Below are 19,087 nucleotides of genomic sequence, written 5' to 3'. Positions count from 1 at the left end.
TGAGACAGATACTTGAAGAAAAGATCTGAAGTGAGATTTGGGGTGGAAAATACGTGAGTAATTACTTTGTTACTATACTTAATCATTATTTGGCATATTTATATTTAACTTTTTTTATTAGTAGTTGTTCTTTCAGTTGCTCCCATTAGGGGTCACCACAGTGGATCATTGCTCCGCATATTTGATTTGGCCCAATTTTTAACCCCAGATGCCCTTCCTGACACACCCCTCCGTCGTGTGTAACCCCAGTGGCTGGGGTCAGTTCCCTGGCCGGGAATCGAGCCCGGACCGCGGCTGTGGCCTAACCACTAGTCCTCCAGGGACCCTGTTAGTAGTAGTAGTTGTAGTAGTAGTAGTACTGAAATGGAATACTTGTACTCTGACTTTACATTTCCAAGAAAATAAAGTACTTTTTACTCCTTGCATTATTATTTAGACATTCAGTGTACTCCTTAGAAATCTTGGCAGTCTCTTCTGTAATGACTGTAAACTATATATCAATCAAATGGGCTCAGTTTAGCATCCAATCAAGTTCATCAGTCTAAAAAATCTCAAGAATTTCCTGAATTTTCCTGAATTCTCATGAGTTCAGTAGCAAACTACGTAGCATGAGTCATGCATACCATCAGCAGACTTAAAGGGATTGAATGATGTTTGTAGGCAAAATGGTGTTGTTGCTTTAAAAATTGCTTTAAATTCATCTTCTGTTTTAATAAATAAAGAAAAAGTTACTTTTCATATGAAAACATGACTAACTTAGTTTCATTAGTAAAAAAAATTTACTTCTTACTTTTTTATACTTGGGTACATTTAAAAGTAGCAACTTTTTTTGTTTTTACTTGCACTTGAGTACATTTTTACTGGATATTTCCACTTTTAATTGAGTAAGATTTTGATCTATTATATATAATACATTCACAAGTATAATATCTCAGTACTTTTTTCTACCCCTTGGTGAGATAAATGTACTTGTTAGCTACATTAGCCTCATAGCACCAGTTGAAAACTAAAGAAGGATTTTTTTTATTGTGATGCATGTCTCTTAACTGGTTTATGCATTGTATAAAGTATGAAACATTCCCACAGGTGGCAATCATCCTGAATAAGCACTACAAGATTTCCAAGAACACAAACTTTCTTGGTGATATTTTTATTTTTCATTTAATTTTGTCTGCAGTATTTTTGCAAAACCCCAGATTGGATCACAAGGCTGTTTTTTTTTTTTTTTTTTGATTTACAGTTGCTTGGGCTCTTAAACAAGTGAACTTTTTTAGCTAACAGTCATCTATTCTGAATCCATCCTGCGTATAAGATCACTGATAGCTATTTCCTTTCCTTTCACTTTGAAAACCCCTTAGCATATGTTTCAGATGATTTTTAAGTGTAATTATTGAGTAGATCAATGCATCCCACTTGGCCAGTTCCCGAAAATCAACCTCTCGTACCCTTTTCCGAATACAGAGCCACTTAAAAAGAAGATTAAAAAACCCAAAACGTACAGAATTTATAAATCACGATTGTATACTGTGTGGGGGATAAAAGCAATATACATATTACTTAAATGTGTAGTAATTGAAATAGTTGAAATAATAAAACATCCAACCGTAAAACTTTTCATTTTCATTGGTTAGAAAAATCATGTGCTTGCATATGTGCGTGTAGTATGTGTGTGTTCACCATATACACCATTTAGTATAGTTATATTTGTGTCATTACTTTCTATCTAATGCACACCTGCCTAATAAAATCGAGACTTAGTGTCTCTCATAGAACACGAAAAACAGCGTAGCACAAAATGTCCTCACACGTTATGGATGTTTAGCCTTGACCACGGTCAAATAATCAAATTCCAGAACCAGAAATTTAAAACTCACATTTTTGGTGTTGTGTATATATATATATATATGTGTGTGTGTGTGTGTGTGTGAGATGAGCATACACAAATCAATCATCTAAATGAGGCTAATTCGATTCTTGTTGCTTTGGCGCTCAGAGGAGAGCACAGAAGAACTTTTTCTCCCTGAAGGGGTTCTCTGAGGTGGGCACAGGGGTGATGAGGGGGTCCTCGCAGGCGTGGGCATCGCAGTAAGCCATCAAGTCCGCGGCTGCCTTCGATACCTGAGGGAGCAGGAGCAGAGCCATTCAACAGTGCTTGATTCAACAAATTTCTTAATCTCTAGGACGGGGTTTCCCAACCCAGTCGTCATACTGAGTGATCTGATTGTTTGGTTCAGGTGTGTTGTGAGCTGACAAAACCAGAATGTCTGGAGGGGTCCTGATGACTGTGAAACATGCTCTAGGATGCTGTATACACTGAAAAAATGGTTTTCTTCAGAGGTTCTTTGGAAAGTTGATGATTCTAAGCTTTCTTAAAGGGGTTCTAATGGGAACTCTGTGAAAATGAAACATAAAACCTTTAGTAGACTGAACCTTTTTTCTTAGGAGAGGAAAAGGAGGTGAGCTGAAATACTTGACTCACGGAAGTTGCCTGAGTGGTCTGTGGTCTCTGCACAAGGGCAGTAGGAAAACTGACGCAGAAGAACATTAGGAATGAAAACACAAGGAATAGTTTGGCCAAAAATGAAAATATATGCAATATATACAATAGCCCCTTTACCCAAAATGCATTCAGTCAGCTGAGACGAGTTTGGTGTCCAATGCTTGCTTCTTTCGATTTATTTATTTATTTGTTTGTTTGTTTGTTTGTTTGTTTGTTTATTTATTTATTTCAAAATCAATTATTTAAAAATGAAATTACGAAACCTAACAATGAGATTTTAAGCAGCTTTATAATGATTTGCTCATTACTATTAGAAATATAATAGATATCAGTAACTAATAATCGGGTTTTTCCTTTAACCTTAAAAGTTCTATTTAGAAACTCTGTCTCCCACCTGAAGGGCTCCATATTGAACCCTTTCAGGAACTTTAATGATCCAAAGAACTGCTAAGAATGATTTTGGGTTAGACAGACATCCATCACATACAATATTAGTTAGATTTATACATGCTTTTAACTACAACTAAATGCTTGCTCGTGGTAGAACATAAATGTAAATAGTTTTCTTTTTATTACATTTCAATGATTTTGCAATATTGTAACTGCCTTAACAGTCAATTGAATTAATTGAATTCACTGAATCAGTATAGAGCAATGTAGCCTTCAAATCTACCAAAAAGTCTGTCTTGCATACAAATCTAGAACAAACAAGTAGCCTAAATAGGTCTGAGCATACTTTTCGATTTGAGATGCAGCTCATGACAACAATCACGGTGACGGCAGAAAGTTTTAAACAGAAGCTCATGCGCTTAACATTTACATTCTGTGACACAGAGATAAACATGGTATAAAACTAGACATTTTACAGGTAGACATGGAAACCTGATGGAAGATGATGTTTCAGCTGCTTTTGGTCTGCCAGATGTGCATAATTAGGCAAACAGATGATCACATGAACAATGCCTAAAACACTGCCGATGCACACACATGCATAGTCAGGCATCAAGCATAAACCAATGATGCTTCTCATTTCTTCTTCAATTAATTTGCACCTCCTCGTTTCTTTTCCTTGCTTCCCTTTCTCACTTTTTAGCTCCTTAGCGAGGAAAGGATGAAAGGAAAGGAAATCTACATATCCAGAACAGCTATTAAATGCCAAATTATCCTTAATTAAAATATCATTGCACACTTATATGTTGATGTTTTAGCCTAAACAAGATTCGAATCCTCACCTGATTTCTCTGTTTTTATTGCAAGGCATAGAAACTGACTTTTGTCCAAGCAAATTAATGGTTTATTTAATTAAGATTGAATTATTCATTTTGTATTTTGTATTAATTTTGGTTTCCATGCAGAAAAACATGCAGGTAGGTGGATTGGCTACTCTAAACTCCATGTAGGTGTGTGTGTGTGTGTGTGTGTGTGTCTGCATGGTGCCCTGTGATGGACTGGCATTCCATTTGGAGTGAATTTTCCTCGGACAGTCTCTGACCAGGATAAAGCTTGAATGGATTAATGAATATTGTATTCTTTTGTGGTTCTTGTTATTATATCGTTTATTGTAATTTGCTACATGCTACAAAAAAAATAAATAAATACTTGAGCATAGGAAACACCTGTGTGTCCTTGCTCTAGATGCATTGTATCTCCTCTCTCCTTGATTCCTATAACTGCATTTTAAGAATTGGACATCCTTAAAGATGGAGGACTTCAACTGATTTCCAAGTCACTGGCTGAACGAGGTAGGATTGTGCAATCAAGGAGGCATCAGTTAGAGTTTTGGGAAGCACCCCATGCCTTACAGGTCCAAAACTAAAGAAGCGAGCTTTAAATAGCAAGCATGTATCGGCTGTGTAGATTCATTAAATGACCTGCGTCACACAGTATCCATAAGGGATGGTAGAATTAGGCCATACCTATTAACCTGATTCCAGATTTGTGAGAACGTGTAATACAAATTAGGCTGCGAGTCTATGAGTGGAGAAAAGGTTTAAAAACAATCCCCCCTCTCTCACCTTGATCCGACAGAAACTAGCTTCGATCTTCAGCTGTTCCACCAGCTTCCTTGCCTGACCGACACTCATGGTGCTGTTCACAGGGGTGTCTCCTTTCATCCTGCCGTATACAGACATCCACGCATTGGCAAAAACAGCACTAGTATAAGACTAATAACCACACAAGTTGCATTTGAGTAAGAATAACTGTTACGAATGTGCATGGTATGAATTGTGCATCTTAATTGCCACAGGGACACACCTCAGTGAATCCCCATTGCTTCATTAATTATTATACACAGTGATAATGTTTACAGGAATCAGGCAGGGATAGATGCAAAGAGAAGGCCAACCTCTCGTAAAGCCCATCCTCTCCTTCACCACTTACATCTCTCCTGTCCTCTCCACTTGTCCTTCCCTCCAGAGATTCACCCCTACTAGCGTCATTTACTACTTCCCTTCTAAATCCAGCCTGTCCTGGAAAACCTAAACCTCACCTTGATTAGAGACAATCTGAACGCAATAGATCACTCGATACTGTAAAACAGTGAAATTCCTTGTGATCACCATTCATTGTTCATTCAGATCTAGTCCTTTTGTTTAGCTATTTACAGCTAAACTACAAGATTTAGATTTATATTTATAGCTAAACTAATATTACCAGTTTGTTTAGCTAACAAATCAATAAGGATATACTAGCATCTTAGAATATTCACATTATATTTTCTCTAGATATACAGGGAGTTGTATTAACCACCATCAGAATGCAGAATGCTGGATTTTCATTTTCATAGACTAGTAAACAGTTACATCATCATATTTCTGCAGCATATTCCTCAGAAACTGCCAACAAATACAAACTACAGATTTGTTTCCAGTCCATATATCATGAATTGGCTGCAGGGAGTAAACCGGGCCAAACGGGTACATGGCAGTAACGGCCACTTGTACATTATCAACTGATTCCTAATGAAAAAAATCAGATTTAATAAACTAACTGAATGAAATCTCAATGAACATCCTATATTAAAAGCACAAGTGTGAAAACAGAGAGGCTCTTTCTGATTTCAGAAGCAAATGCAGAACAAAATAAGGATGGATGAAGGAGGAGATGGGGGAAAAAAGACCACTTGAGATCTCATTCACTCAGTGTAGGGCCTCCTAATTTTTCCCCATCTCCCCTTTTTCTCCTCTGTCCTACCCTTGTTGTGTTCCTCTTCTGGTGCTCGCCCTCCTCTTCTCTCCTTATTCCTTTTTCCCTCCGTGTGTGTTTTGTCTCTCAGTGCAGCCGGACCCCACCCTCACTGACAGTATGGATGCTTCCCGGCTCTGTCCAGTCCAGTGCACTGCAATTCTGCTACACTGAGCACCAGGCTCCTGATGGATGCATTAAAAACGCCCCTCTGCAGTGAGTGGAACGAGCCAGGAAGAGCCTGGGGGGCTCTTCTATTCTGCGGGTTGGTCTGTACCATTTCTGCTCCAGTTAGGTAGGACGAGGGGGAGGTGATGTGTGTTTGGATGAAAATACACAGCATGAAGGCAAACTGTATAAAAGATAGGCACGTAATATTTGGCATTAAACCAAAGTGCTTTAAGAGCTATATGGGTTTGGTTTGTGTTATTTTGTGCACCAGTAAATCCTACCGCTCGTGGCTCCTGTTACCATGGGAACTGCTGCAGTCTCAGCCTCTTTGTGTGAATGTGTGGCTCCATTTTGCCTCAGTGGTCTCTCCCACTCAGATATTACAGCTTGCTCCATCTCCATATGGCCACATTAACATCTCTGCCTATTCTCATCCCCCCATCATCCATTCCAGCTCATGTTACATTTATGAAGCCCGCTTTATGCTGAGACTGTGTGTGTGAAAATGCCTCCAAGCGAACAGGCATATCACAAACTGCACTATAATTCACTTCTTCTAGTGAGCTATGAACCGTAAGATCTAAAAGATTAATTAAAGCATATTATTGACAAAGATTACCAAACAATCTATGCACAAATTAAGTATTTTTCACGTTTTCATCATCATCATCATACAGTTTTCAGAAATTAATACCCAACCTTGAATTTTCTTTTGGATTGGCTTATGCTATAGTTAATTTCTCCATTTAAAAGGCAAAACAGAAAATTATTAAATATTAAACATAGTAACTGAAACCTAGCACAAGTAGCTTCTTCATACATTTTATCCAGCAAACACTTTACTTAGCAGTATTTTGTTATTTCTCATTGGTTTCAGAGATATTTAAAAAAAAATAAGAATTTTTTTAGTATGTTTACTAAATTTATTTATTAACTAACTTATTTATTAACGCATAATTAATTAAAATACGTAGTTAAAGTGGATTAATGCAATTAAATGCTAAATAGATATGTAGATATGTGTATATTTCACTTACATAAAACATTTTTGTATATTTCATTAGGTAATATTTAATTTGTTTGCTTTTCTACTTTATTTTCATTGCTTCTTCACCTTATTCACACATACATTATGTATTTATTTGCCTTGAATATGGTTCAATAAAATGTTTTATTCAATTTTTTTATACCACTTTTAACAACAGACATTTTCACAAAGCAGCATTACAGAAATCTTTTTTCTATTTATACTTAGATCCCTAATGAGCAAGCTCGAGGTGACAGTGACAAGGAAAAACATGTGACGTGCCAAATATTATAGCAATAAAAACAAGTAATAACATGATATGAATTTTTTAATGGAAAATCCTATTATTAATTCATATTAATTTTTTTATTCATAAAAGAGGACGCTAAAGGCAATATAAGACAAATAAGAAAAAGCATTTGTTTTTATTCCTTTACTGGTTTTTTCTCCATTATAAGAAACGTAAATGAAATTATAATGAATATATAATATTATTCTACATAATAATATAATATAATAATAGTATAGTAATGATATAATATTATTATATATTATATTAGAAAATATAATGAAATTCTGTAATTGTCTTGGGAAGTTTCTTTACTAGCATACCTACATACAACTTGTTCGTTCATTCATTCATTCATTCATTCATTCATTCAGTTAAGTCAAGCTTTTTTTTTAATTTATTTTTTATTTTCACAGTATGTCAAGTCTTGTGGTGAGCTTTGAGGTAACTGAATTATGAATCATTTTTTTAAAAATTTAAAAAACTTACATGTAACGGGGAAAACAGACAGACAGATGGACACACACACACACACACACACACACACACAGAGAGAGAGAGAGAGAGAGAGAGAGAGAGCACAGGAGTTTAAATAAATGATCAAAATAGAACAAGAATACAATAAACAAAGTATAATATACAGTACAGGTAAATAAGGAAAGAGAAAAAAAGGTGTAAAGTGATGAAGTGGCAATGGAGGAGTACATGTGAAGTGTCTCTGTGACACTGAGAATGGGGACAAAAACTGGCCTACAGGCTGTTTATTTAGTTATTAGTTAGTTATTTTTCTCATTTCTCTCTCTCCCTTATCTCATTTCCTGTGCATCACCCCACCCCTGTATCCTGCTCTTCATAATTATTCATTTCCTCTCATTTCCTTGCATGCCAGCCATGAAGACATGACAGAAAACTGAAATACGTAGCGCGCCTTGGGCTGTTTGTCCCTCCGCACTTTCCGTAGTTGAATTTGTAGCCGCGGTGCTAGCAGTTTGTTATCTATCACTATTCCTTCCTCTTCAGGGCTGAGTGATAGTTATTTTCATAGACGGTGGGTATGATGGTATTTTTCACTCCATAATCCTACGTTTTCGAGGTTGAAAACGATGATTAATTAGGAACAATAATGAAGCTAGTTAGTTAACGAGTATTAGTATCAGTAATGTTAGCTAGCCATCAGCCCATCTGTGCGCGCGCACTGTTTAGTGATGATGATGATGATGATGGCTAACGTTTATCTACAGATGCTGTTAAGTGACTGCAGTTAATGTTTAATATTTATGTGAAATTTTGTGTTGTTAGTCTTTTGTTTTTATATGGGAATGTTAGCTGCCTCTGTATTTACTCTGCTGCTCATGAGAACATTGTGTACCCGCCTGTGTGACTGGCTCAGTGTTAAAGCTGTCTGTGTGCATCTGCCAGTTTATTAGGATATTTACGTTACACACCTGTCAGGTCCACTATCACACATGTGCACACTGGAGCTACACAATTACCCATCTGCAACCTCACTCTGTAAAAATTAAACTAGATATTTAAAATTTTACATCATGGCTAGCCTTAATTTTTATGGTGGATTGACATTTGCTTAATTATAATATATACATATATACATATATATTAAATGTTTCTAAATGCTGGCATGCATTTGGTGGTGCAGGGGGTAGCTTTGTAGCCTCACAGCCCCAGGGTCCCGGGTTCGATCTTTAGCCAGGGTTATCGTCGGTGTGGAGTTTTTGTGCCCATGTGGGTTTCCTCAGGGTTCTCCAGTTTCCTCCCACCTCCCAAAAAACATGCCAGTAGGTGGATTGTCTACACACTACCCATAGTTGTGAATGAGTGTGTGAAGGTGTGTGTGTGAGTGTGTGAAGGTGTGTGTGTGAGTGTGTGTGTGTGGGCGCACGCATGGGCTGGCATTCAATTCAAAGTGTGTCCCAGCCTCAGGGATAGGCTTCAGATCCACAATGACCCTGACAAGGATAAAGCTTTTGCTGAAGATGAATTGATTTAATGCAACTCATCCAGCAAATTCTTTTTTTTTTTAATGAAAGACCTAGAATGCCATATATTATTTTTGTATATAATTATTTTATGTACAGCTGTCTTGTACCATATTTTGTGTGTTAATTATATTAACAATATAACAGTATATGTACTGTTTATTTTTCTTTCTCAGGTTCTTGATGACGACAGCAATCAGATAAGAAGACACCAGTCAGACATTATACGCTCAGAATGAGTCGTGAATTAGACCTCGCATTCAGAAGTTAAAACTGCTGATTCTCAGCGAGCACAATAAAGAGAACCAGTCAGAAAGCAAAAAGGTCTGTATGAGTGTGACTGGGTTTGTATGACGAGTTTAGGGCATTCAGACTGGAGGACCTGAATGCTGATTAGACGGCTGAGGACTGAATCGGATGGACTCGATGATGGGTCCTGTTCTGGTCTGGCTTCAGGATGTGGCGGCTGTGACTCTGCTGAGGGCTCGGCGTACGCTGCTGCAGGCCGCCATCCTCTTCTGCGTGTTGGTGCTGCTGCTTTGGGTGTCGATCTTTTTGTATGGCAGTTTCTATTACTCCTACATGCCTACCGTCAGCTTCTCAACACCTGTGAACTACCACTACAGGTACTGACACACTGTACTGTGTCTGTTAGACGAGTTATTTATAGATATGACTAGAGGATTTATAAAGTCGCAGAAGGAGAAGGGGTTTTTCGCTGCTTGACCATTTTATTGCAAATGTTAGATTGTAGTTTCTGTAAAAGCCACGTTATATTGAGCACCTTTTGTTTGAACCCACCCATTTTTCAAGTGGTCAGAACATGTGACTGACAGGTGTTTCTTGTTGCCCAGGTGTACCTTGTTAGATTGATTGTTTAAACAGTTAATAGCTCCGAATGTCTACTCTTAATCTGAGCCCTCGGTTTTGTCTGTGAAGACTGCAGGATAGACCCACATGAAGACCAGAGAGCTGTCTATAGGAGAAAAACAAGCCATTTTGAAGTTGAATAAAGAAGGAAATCTGAGCCATTGCACAAGCATCAGGCATAGCCAGTACAACAATTTGGAATGTGCTGAAAAAGAAAGAAACCACGAGTGTGCTAAAAACCGTACATCAAAGAGGTTGGCCAAGGAAACAGCAGCAGTTGATGCAAGAAACATTGCAAGAGCTATGAAGAAAAATCCAAAAACAACAATTAGTGACATCACCAACTACCTCCACAGGGCAGAGGTGAAGGTATCACAATCCACCGGTTGAAGAAGACTTTAAGAGCAGAAATATAGAAGCCATACCACAAGATGCACCCCACTCATCAGCAATAAGATTCAGAAGGCCAGATGGGAATTCGCAAAGAAATACAGAGATGAGCAACAAAAGTTCTGAAACCAAGATTAACCTCTACCAACGTGATGGAAAGGCCAAAATGTGGAGAAAGAAAGAATCTGCTCATGAGCCGAAACATACAAGCTCATCAGTCAAGCATGGTGGAGGTAGTGTTATGGCTTGGGCTTGCATGGCTGCTTCTGGAACGGGCTCACTAATCTTTATCGATGATGGAACTCATGATGGTAGCAGCAGAATGAGTTCAGACGTCTACCGAAACATTCTGTCTGCCAATTTACAGAGAAGTGTATCCAGTCTAATTGGGAGGAACTTCAGCATGCAGCAAGACAATGACCCAAAACACACTGCCAACTCAACAAAAGACTTCATCAGGGGGAAAATGGAAGGGTTTAGACTGGCCAAGTCAATCACCAGACCCAACTAAGCATGCATTTCACTTCCTGAAAAGGAGACTGAAGGGAGAAATCCCCCAAAACAAACAACAACTGAAAGAAGCTGCAGTACAAACCTGGAAAAGCATCTCAGAAGAAGAATGCAACAGTTTGGTGATGTCAGTGGGTCTCCAGCTTGATGATGTTATTGCAAGCAAGGGATATGCAAACAAATATTAAGCGTTATTTACTTTAAGACTATCTGTTCCAAAACCTTTGCTCACCTAAAAATTGGGTGGTCTGCTATCAAAGGTGCCCTGTTTTAAGTTGTTTAACGCATTTAGATGTAAACATCAGCAAACGAAAGCTGAAATTCTGATCGATCATCTCGTATTCATCTTTTGACCTCAAACCCAAACGTCTACAGTGTATAGCAAAAAACAAAAGAATTGGCCTTGCTGTTCTAATACTTTTGGATATATATATACATATATACACACACACACACACATATACAGTATATGCATATATAATATAATACATATAATTATATAAAACATATAATACATATATATATATATATATATATATATATATATATATATATATATATATATATATATATTATGCATATATGCAGTATTTATGTAATGTATATGTAATAAACAATTAAGAATATATCTGAATATTTTGTTTCAGAAGCGATTGTGAGTCTGCCAACTCTGTTCTCTGTTCCTTCCCAATGGCTAACATCTCTCTCCTAAAAAATGGCAAAGAGCAGGTAAGATCCTCACATTTATTGCTTATTCCTTCTCATATAAAGTATCCACAAACATAATGTACAGCCCTAATTTCACCAGTTGTCTCTTTTTATCAGCATATTGCTTGAAATGATTTAGATGCCACACAAATCATGTTTATTTTGAAAGACAGTTTAATAGCAAGTAATTCTGTCTGTGCTGTAGGTGTTGATGTATGGTCAGCCTTATCGAGTCTCACTCGAACTGGAGATGCCGGAATCACCCGTTAACGAGCAGCTCGGCATGTTCATGATCAAAATGTCCTGCTACACCAAAGACGGGAAAACCGTTTCCACTGTGGCTCGCTCTGTGAGTAAGAATTAAAACTCATGTTGCTGTGTTTTGATTTGATTTTCCATCACACTCCTCTGTGGACTAGGACATGTCAGGCCAGCTGTTTATAACTTTGTGGTCCAGTTGTTTAGAACCTGTGTCATATTTGGGTCAGGAAATCAGCTGATTTATAATGGAATTAAAATAACAAACTGACAAGGCCCACAAGAGGGCGCCCTGTACTTGAGTGTGCACAAAAGTCTAGGTTTGGGATTGGTTTCGTCTTAAAACATCACCACTGCAGCATTTCTGTTGGGTTTTTCAGTCCCAGATTGGTTACTGGTGATATGCAATATAGTAGCAGGACACTACTGTGCAGCATTACGGTCTCATTAAAGGCTTTAAGCATTGACAGCTGTAGGGACGGTCATAACAACAGGAAAAACATTTGTAGCTGTGCAATTAAGGTCATTAAACAGCGCAAGGATGGAACAGAGCATTTTGGGGGGGGAAGGATGAAGCAAATTGCTTTATATTTACTTTAAACATATTTTTACTCTTTCAGTGTTAGCAGTAATATCAGGAGGTGACATAACAGGAAAATCAAAAACTGTAAAATCTCATAAACTCATCAGTTTCTATACAAATACAATTCTAATTCAACGCACAATAAAAATGTTACCTAGGCTAGACCTCACACTGTAGCAACTACATTGTAGTAACTACATAGTTGCGCCTTAATAGAGTCAAATTAGTCCGTAAGCAAAATAACACATTTTTTCCAGACTCCACAAGTATTCCTCCAGCTCTCTCTGTTAAGTCTGTGTGATATGAAGCATACCACGGCATTATTTCCTAAAATACATTTCTTGCCTTGCATGGATCTGCAATTGCTTGCTATTTTAAACCTGGAATCAGGATTAATAAATGCGACTATGTGTTTTCCCATCAGGCCATGCTGCATTATCGCTCCAGTCTCCTGCAGACCCTCAGCACCTTGCTGTTCTCGCCAGTGCTGCTCACAGGCCTGTCGGAGCAGAAGCAGCTTATAGAGGTGGAGCTCTTCTCAGACTACAAGTCGGACTCTGTGAGTACAATAAAATTAAATGAAATACAAACACACGGCTACGATGTGTGATGTCATCAGCTACGATGAATTCACCTAATTTCAGCAGAATATGTTAAAACTGTTTGTCAATTTTTGTTTCGAGTAGTCAGAGTCTAATAAGCCTTAAAATTCTTTATTGATATTGAAAACAGCTTATTGTAGTAGATTGCAAGAGTAGTTTTTTTCACTGTCTTCTCTTTTACTTTGCAGTATCAGCCCACTATTGGGGCTGTGATAGAGATTCAGTCTCGGCGCGTGCAGATCTATTCTGCCCAGCTTAGGATCCACGCCTACTTCACTGGCATCAGGTGTGTACCATGTCCACCTTTCACAGATTCGACAAGCTCACTTCCTTTACAGCTCAATTCACTTCTTACAGCTAATTGCTTTGGTGCAACTTCAGTATATTCATAATGCATCCATACTATTTACCATATACTGCACTTTCTATCCAACTGACCTTAAACTAGTTATTTGTGGTGGGTAGAAATAACACAAAGCATAACAGTTTTAAAATCTAACATATAAAAAGTATATATGTTAAATAATAACTAATATTATTAGTCTCAGCAGGCAATATTGTATTATGTCTTAATGTTATTAGTCTCAGCTCATAACACTGTGCGCTCTCTCTCTCTCTCTCTCTCTCTCCCTCTCTCCCTCTCCCTCTCTCCACAGATACCTGTTATATAATTTCCCTCTAACATCAGCGGTCATAGGAGTTGCCAGTAACTTCACGTTCCTCAGCGTGATTGTGCTGTTTAGTTACTTGCAGTTCATCTGGGGAGGATTGTGGCCCCCAGAGCAGGTTAGAGTCCAGGTATGACATCTGCACTCCTGTCCCAAATGACAAGTTATAGTCAGTTCCAGGTTTTTTAGCATTCTTGGTAAAGATGACTAAAAAGGTTATTAAAAATGCGTGTGGTTAATTAGATTAAACTCACACTGATAATATGAGAGAAATCTAATCTTTATTTCAAGTAAATTTATTCTAAGAACTTAAAAGCTTTATCAAAAAAATATTTTTTTAACTAAACCACATTTCACAATTGGTGGCACCCCTAGAAATACTAACTGAACCATGTTTCCATTTATGTTTTACTTTGTGTGAAGGAAATCTTAAGTGGTCGTCTATGACTTCCTGTTTCAAAACATGATGACTCAAAAGATGCACCTAAAGCCAAAAAACTTACATTTATCTCATTTATACAACTGAGCAGTGGAGGGTTAAGGGCCTTGCTGAAGGGCCCAGTAGTGTCAGCTTGGCCGTGCCACTCATGTCCTTCCGATCAGCCCCTGACCTAAACTTCTTGGAAGGGCTATGGAGTGAGCTGAAGAGAGGACCTAAGACCCTGGAGGATCTGGAGAGATTCTGTATTGAGAACTCTCTGATCTTCTTTATCCTCTGATCTCTTCGAGCCTTATAGGAAAAGACCCATTGCTGTTATTACTAGTAAAGGGAGGTCATACGATGTACTAACGGCAGAGTTGCCAATATTTGTTATACACACTATAAATTTTTTCATAATCTTTTTTTAAACATCTGTTCCAGGGGTGCCAATAATTCTGAAGCAGACTGTATATGGTGAATTCTTGCTATGTTCTGACTTTTATATCTCATGTGTAGGTAATGATGGGAGACACAACACGTCTACAAAAGAGGAGAGAGGAGGCCCGGAGACGCATGCACACAACAGCTAGCGCACCAAGTAAGAGCCCAAAGTACCCTAAGAACCCTCCTCTAGCACATCCTCTGCAATACGTTTCAGTATGACACCACGTGCGATACGTGATCAATACACAATAAGTGATTTACTGCGATAAGTTTTAGACCCTTGAAATACATTGTGATTCAGTATTGTGCAAGCAGCTAAATTTAATTATATTGTATTTTCATACTGGTTCTAGGGAAAAACAATAATAGGTGGATGTGCTGAGTGTGAGAGGGAAGCCACGTCCCCTTCACTGGGACTGACAGGCACAGCTAAATAACAGGATGGTGAATGTTTACACAGAGTCAGTGTTGTTTGGTGTATACATTTATATAATCTTGCAAATGTTTGCCAGATCTGAAGTACGTGAAGGACCAAGATGCACCTGCAGACCAAGCAGCAGAGATTGAGCAAGCTGAAGGTGAGTTACTCAGAATCAGTGACTGTATATAAACGGCTTGGGGAAGCTGAAATGTCTCTGAGGCCATCTAGTGGCTGGCTGCAGAACAATGTTTAACCCCGCGAGTCCCATGTAAGTGAACAGAGAAGGAGCTAAACTTACATTTTAAATGACATCTCCACAAGTTATTTTCAGGAATAGTGAAGTTCGATGTCTAAGCTAGCTCACTGTACTAAAATTATAACTAGAAACCAGCGTAAGTGAACGAAGTGATGGCTCAAATCAAGGCAAAATTTTACAATAGATAAATTTTATAGCAATTTACTATTGATTGTATGACTTCAGCAATCACTTGAAGTAGCTTGGTAAGGTCACTCCTTTTGAAACAAACTCCACTGACCGAAGGAATGAGCATCAAAGTGCCCACATCAGATGGGTGTCAGAGCTAGATGAAAATCGTGGAGAGCAGCGATTTTTTTATTTTTTTTTTTCTCCATAAAATACATCTCCACTTACATTAATTTAACGTGCTGGATTAGCCAATGTCAGCTAGCTAGCAAATGGTAGCTCAGTCAGTCACGACTCTAAAATCTTTTCCAGTGGGAGCAAATGGCACCATGTTGCCCTCTCATATTTACAGACATTGTTCAGAAGTACAGACGTATGGCAAGAAAGACCAAAAAATTGTGACAGTTATTTTCAGAAATGTCTGACGGACTATTCAAATTGGATTACTTTTGCAAACGTTTCAGTTATGTCTTTTTAAGGGATTTCCATTCTCAATGTGGACAGGATTAAGTATCTCTGCAGTTCGCCAAATTACCACAAATAGCCTAAATTTACACATCGTAACTTGGATGTAACTTTTCTTGGCATAACTCTATAACATTAACATGATTATTGGTTGTATTTATTACATTGCTGTGATGTGAATTAGAACAGGAGTACTAACACCAGAAAATCATTGCTTTATAAATATTGCTTGTCAGACTAGATATTGATGATCCTTACGGGATTAAAATCACAGCGCTAGATTGTAATCATTTAAGTCAGTGTTTTTTAATCCCAGTCCTCAAGCAGCCCAGGACAATCTACATTTTTTGTTCTCTCGAAGCTCACACCTGAAACAAGCAGTCAAGAACATTAAATGTCTGCGTCAGGTGTGTTGGAGGCTGTGAGAGAGCAGAAACTTGGTCTGTGTGGGGGTCTGAGCGCTGACTCTGAAAGCTCTTTCAGTATAAAACAAATCCAGCTTGAATAGGGCTTTTAGCAAGGTTCATGAGAACATGTTATTTGCCTATATTAAGTTAGAATAGCACTCTAAAATGTTCAACACCTTTTTTTTTTTTTTGGGCAGGTGATCTAGACACACTCGGTGCAATTAGTTCACTTGGTGAACCTTCGCAAACTGAAGAGAATGGTGAGTAAACAAAGCGCACACACGTGCTCGGGTGCATGCCATGCCAAGGTTTTTAATCTCGCACATCCTGTCTTGATGCACCAGATCTTAATGTTCCACACGTACCGGAGATCAACACAAGTGACGACACTGAGCTTGAGCAGAGAGCCACTCAGGACACCAGCTTAAGGCAAAGACACGGGCCCTGGATGCGTCTGTGAGTTCTCTTTTAGAGAAAGTCAACACGCTTGGACATTTTCTCTTGAGTTACATGAGAGACGTGTGTGTGTGTGTGTGTGTGCAGAGAAGACACATCACAACAGGCTTAATGTGTGTGTACCAATGTGTGTTTACTGGTGTAAGCTTGTTCTACAGTTTACCTCACTGAGCTTTAACATTCCCCTCAGCTTTCCAGCTGTGTCTGAAATAGCTTTGCAAAAGACTAATTAGTAATGCTAATGCACAGCTCAGATGTATATTTACAGCCAGCGCTTATTGGTGTTCATGCACACGCTGCTTAAAGTACACTCCTATGCGCCTAAGTTTATTTATTTCACTTGTAATGAAGGTGAACAACTGCAGATTCCACTCACAACTTGGTTTTAAATTCTGAGCAAACACCTTGCTGCTTTGGGGTCAGGATTAAAGATTCATCTGTTACATGATGCTTTTATGGCTTCGGGTTATTGGTTTTACTTTATTGTGTTGAAGTTACAGTTGGTTTGTCAAAGTATTCTGTTTGTTCACGCAACACCATTGCTAGAAAGCAAATGAGTGTTTGAACAAACCATGGAAATTTCCACTGAGCTGGTTGAGCACTCCCATCGGTCTGCATCAAGTGGTAGACCTTTGTTTGTTTGACTTTTTAGGAATAAAATGAGGGATATACTTTAGACATGTATACAAATTTGTCTAAACAGAAATAAGTAAAAAATATCGTTGGTGAAATGTTACATAGTGACACCATGTATCATTTAAAGAGGCTAATAAATGTACCCTAAAAACAGGTAGTGTATGAAACATGTAAAGAATGTAATACCATGATATTTGTTTCAGTTGTTCCAAAGATTTTAGAAATATGTGTGGTGACCTGGGAAAACCACCAAACAGCCAAAAAAATGCTTTTTTTTTTTTTTTTTTTTAAAAAGACATACTGATACTTTAAGAAAACATAAATATGAATATTTCAGCAGAATAATGTTTGAAATGTTTTATTTGCTTCCTATTTGCCCATGATCATGTTGGGTAAGGAGCGTGTTAAACACACATGCCTAAAGATGTTTTAATTGCTTGCTTGCCAAGTATGCTTTCCTCACGTAGTGAATGTCATTTGATCAAGTTTCGTGTCATACGTGTCAGCCTAAGCACTTCCTTTTGTAAACGGCAAACAAAGTTGTGATGATTAAATGTTAATAAAAAAATAATTGGAAATTCACCCAGCGGAATAGAGAACACTAAATTAATTGGCGATTATTTCAGCACAGGTGTAACGACGTGAACAGTGATCGGTCTGGTCAAGAGTGACGTGAGGCTCCAGATAATCAAATGCCATGGCTGATATTTACCTCAGTCGGTGTAACTAGCTGATGATCAAAGTGAATACTCGTTTTCAGATGAAAACCTTAAAAATGCGACATAAATGCGACAGAAACCATGCATTCAATTTGTAGTTGCAAAAGTAAAAATGTACTACTGGTCCATTGTGTTTGATAGCGCCTTCCATTGCTACCTTAAACCTGATACACTTTTGTGAAAACTATTTGCCATAAACAATGCAAAAATAAAACATTTACAGTCTTCATTTGACTCACCCTCGTATAATCTTTCATAAAGTGTCAATCGTATTATATTAGGTATATAATATAATAAGTTACAAATGTGGAAGTAGGCAGGGTGTTTGTTTAATACAGCCTGTTTTTAGGACATATAATAGAAAACTCAGCGTTGAAGGGTTTTCCCAGGCCGCCACACATATTAAAGCACACATCATCAACTAAACTGTTTTTAAACTCATCGATTGTTTGAACTAATATTTTTGTACTAATACAATGTTTTGTGTTCAGTCTTATGTTACATGACTTCTGTAATGTATAGTACAATTTATGTTGGCTTGGTGTAATACTGAAGTGTTAATATGTGTACGCTATTACGTTTTCATGTTATTTATTTAATAAAATATTGCTTCTTTGTTTTCATGCTCTTTAAGATGTCTTTAATGGAAAGAGAGGACCACTGACTGATCTTTACGGCTGTTATAACTGTTTATAACTGCTGGTTAGCAGGTTATAAGACTTGAAAACATTTTACAGGATGCATTACAGTTCGTTATCAAAAGATACATGTATTACATAAATACTACCATAAGGTCAGGTCAATTTTGTGAAAAATAAAAAATATTTCTAATGTGCCAAGCATAACATCTTAGTCAATAAATTGATTTTTAATCATTTTTCAGCACTGGATCTAAGAAAGCATGCATGTAACCCATCTCAAGCAACAATCTCATT

General features: G+C 37.7%; 2 protein-coding genes across 4 annotated transcripts; one reads left to right on the top strand and one right to left on the bottom strand.

The window, feature by feature from the left end:
* Positions 1-1,134: 1,134 nt before the first annotated feature.
* On the bottom strand, positions 1,135-5,915 carry gng3 (guanine nucleotide binding protein (G protein), gamma 3). Its single transcript, XM_026938437.3, has 3 exons — positions 5,696-5,915; positions 4,516-4,615; positions 1,135-2,118 (listed from the first exon to the last, which is right to left on the bottom strand). The coding sequence occupies exons 2-3, from the start codon at positions 4,612-4,614 to the stop codon at positions 1,990-1,992; spliced, it is 228 nt and encodes a 75-aa protein (XP_026794238.1). The 5' UTR covers position 4,615; positions 5,696-5,915; the 3' UTR covers positions 1,135-1,989.
* A 2,155-nt stretch (positions 5,916-8,070) lies between these two features.
* bscl2 (BSCL2 lipid droplet biogenesis associated, seipin) lies at positions 8,071-18,771 on the top strand. 3 transcript variants are annotated; one of them, XM_034311518.2, is made up of 12 exons: positions 8,071-8,221; positions 9,347-9,494; positions 9,627-9,796; positions 11,588-11,669; positions 11,854-11,997; positions 12,914-13,048; positions 13,280-13,377; positions 13,748-13,889; positions 14,697-14,778; positions 15,137-15,202; positions 16,539-16,601; positions 16,686-18,771. In XM_034311518.2, exons 3-12 carry the CDS (start codon positions 9,753-9,755, stop codon positions 16,799-16,801), a joined length of 972 nt encoding a protein of 323 aa, XP_034167409.1. In that variant the 5' UTR covers positions 8,071-8,221; positions 9,347-9,494; positions 9,627-9,752; the 3' UTR covers positions 16,802-18,771. The 3 variants fall into 3 exon arrangements, 2 of the variants coding, with proteins under 2 accessions (XP_034167409.1, XP_026794830.1); XR_008303899.1 differs by having other exon boundaries at positions 9,347-9,796; positions 14,978-15,202; positions 16,686-16,705; XM_026939029.3 differs by having other exon boundaries at positions 9,347-9,796.
* Positions 18,772-19,087: the final 316 nt, after the last annotated feature.

Source organism: Pangasianodon hypophthalmus, chromosome 15 (genome assembly GCF_027358585.1).
Source record: "Pangasianodon hypophthalmus isolate fPanHyp1 chromosome 15, fPanHyp1.pri, whole genome shotgun sequence".
Lineage (NCBI taxonomy): Eukaryota > Metazoa > Chordata > Actinopteri > Siluriformes > Pangasiidae > Pangasianodon > Pangasianodon hypophthalmus.
This window is presented reverse-complemented; position numbering and strand designations above follow the sequence as displayed.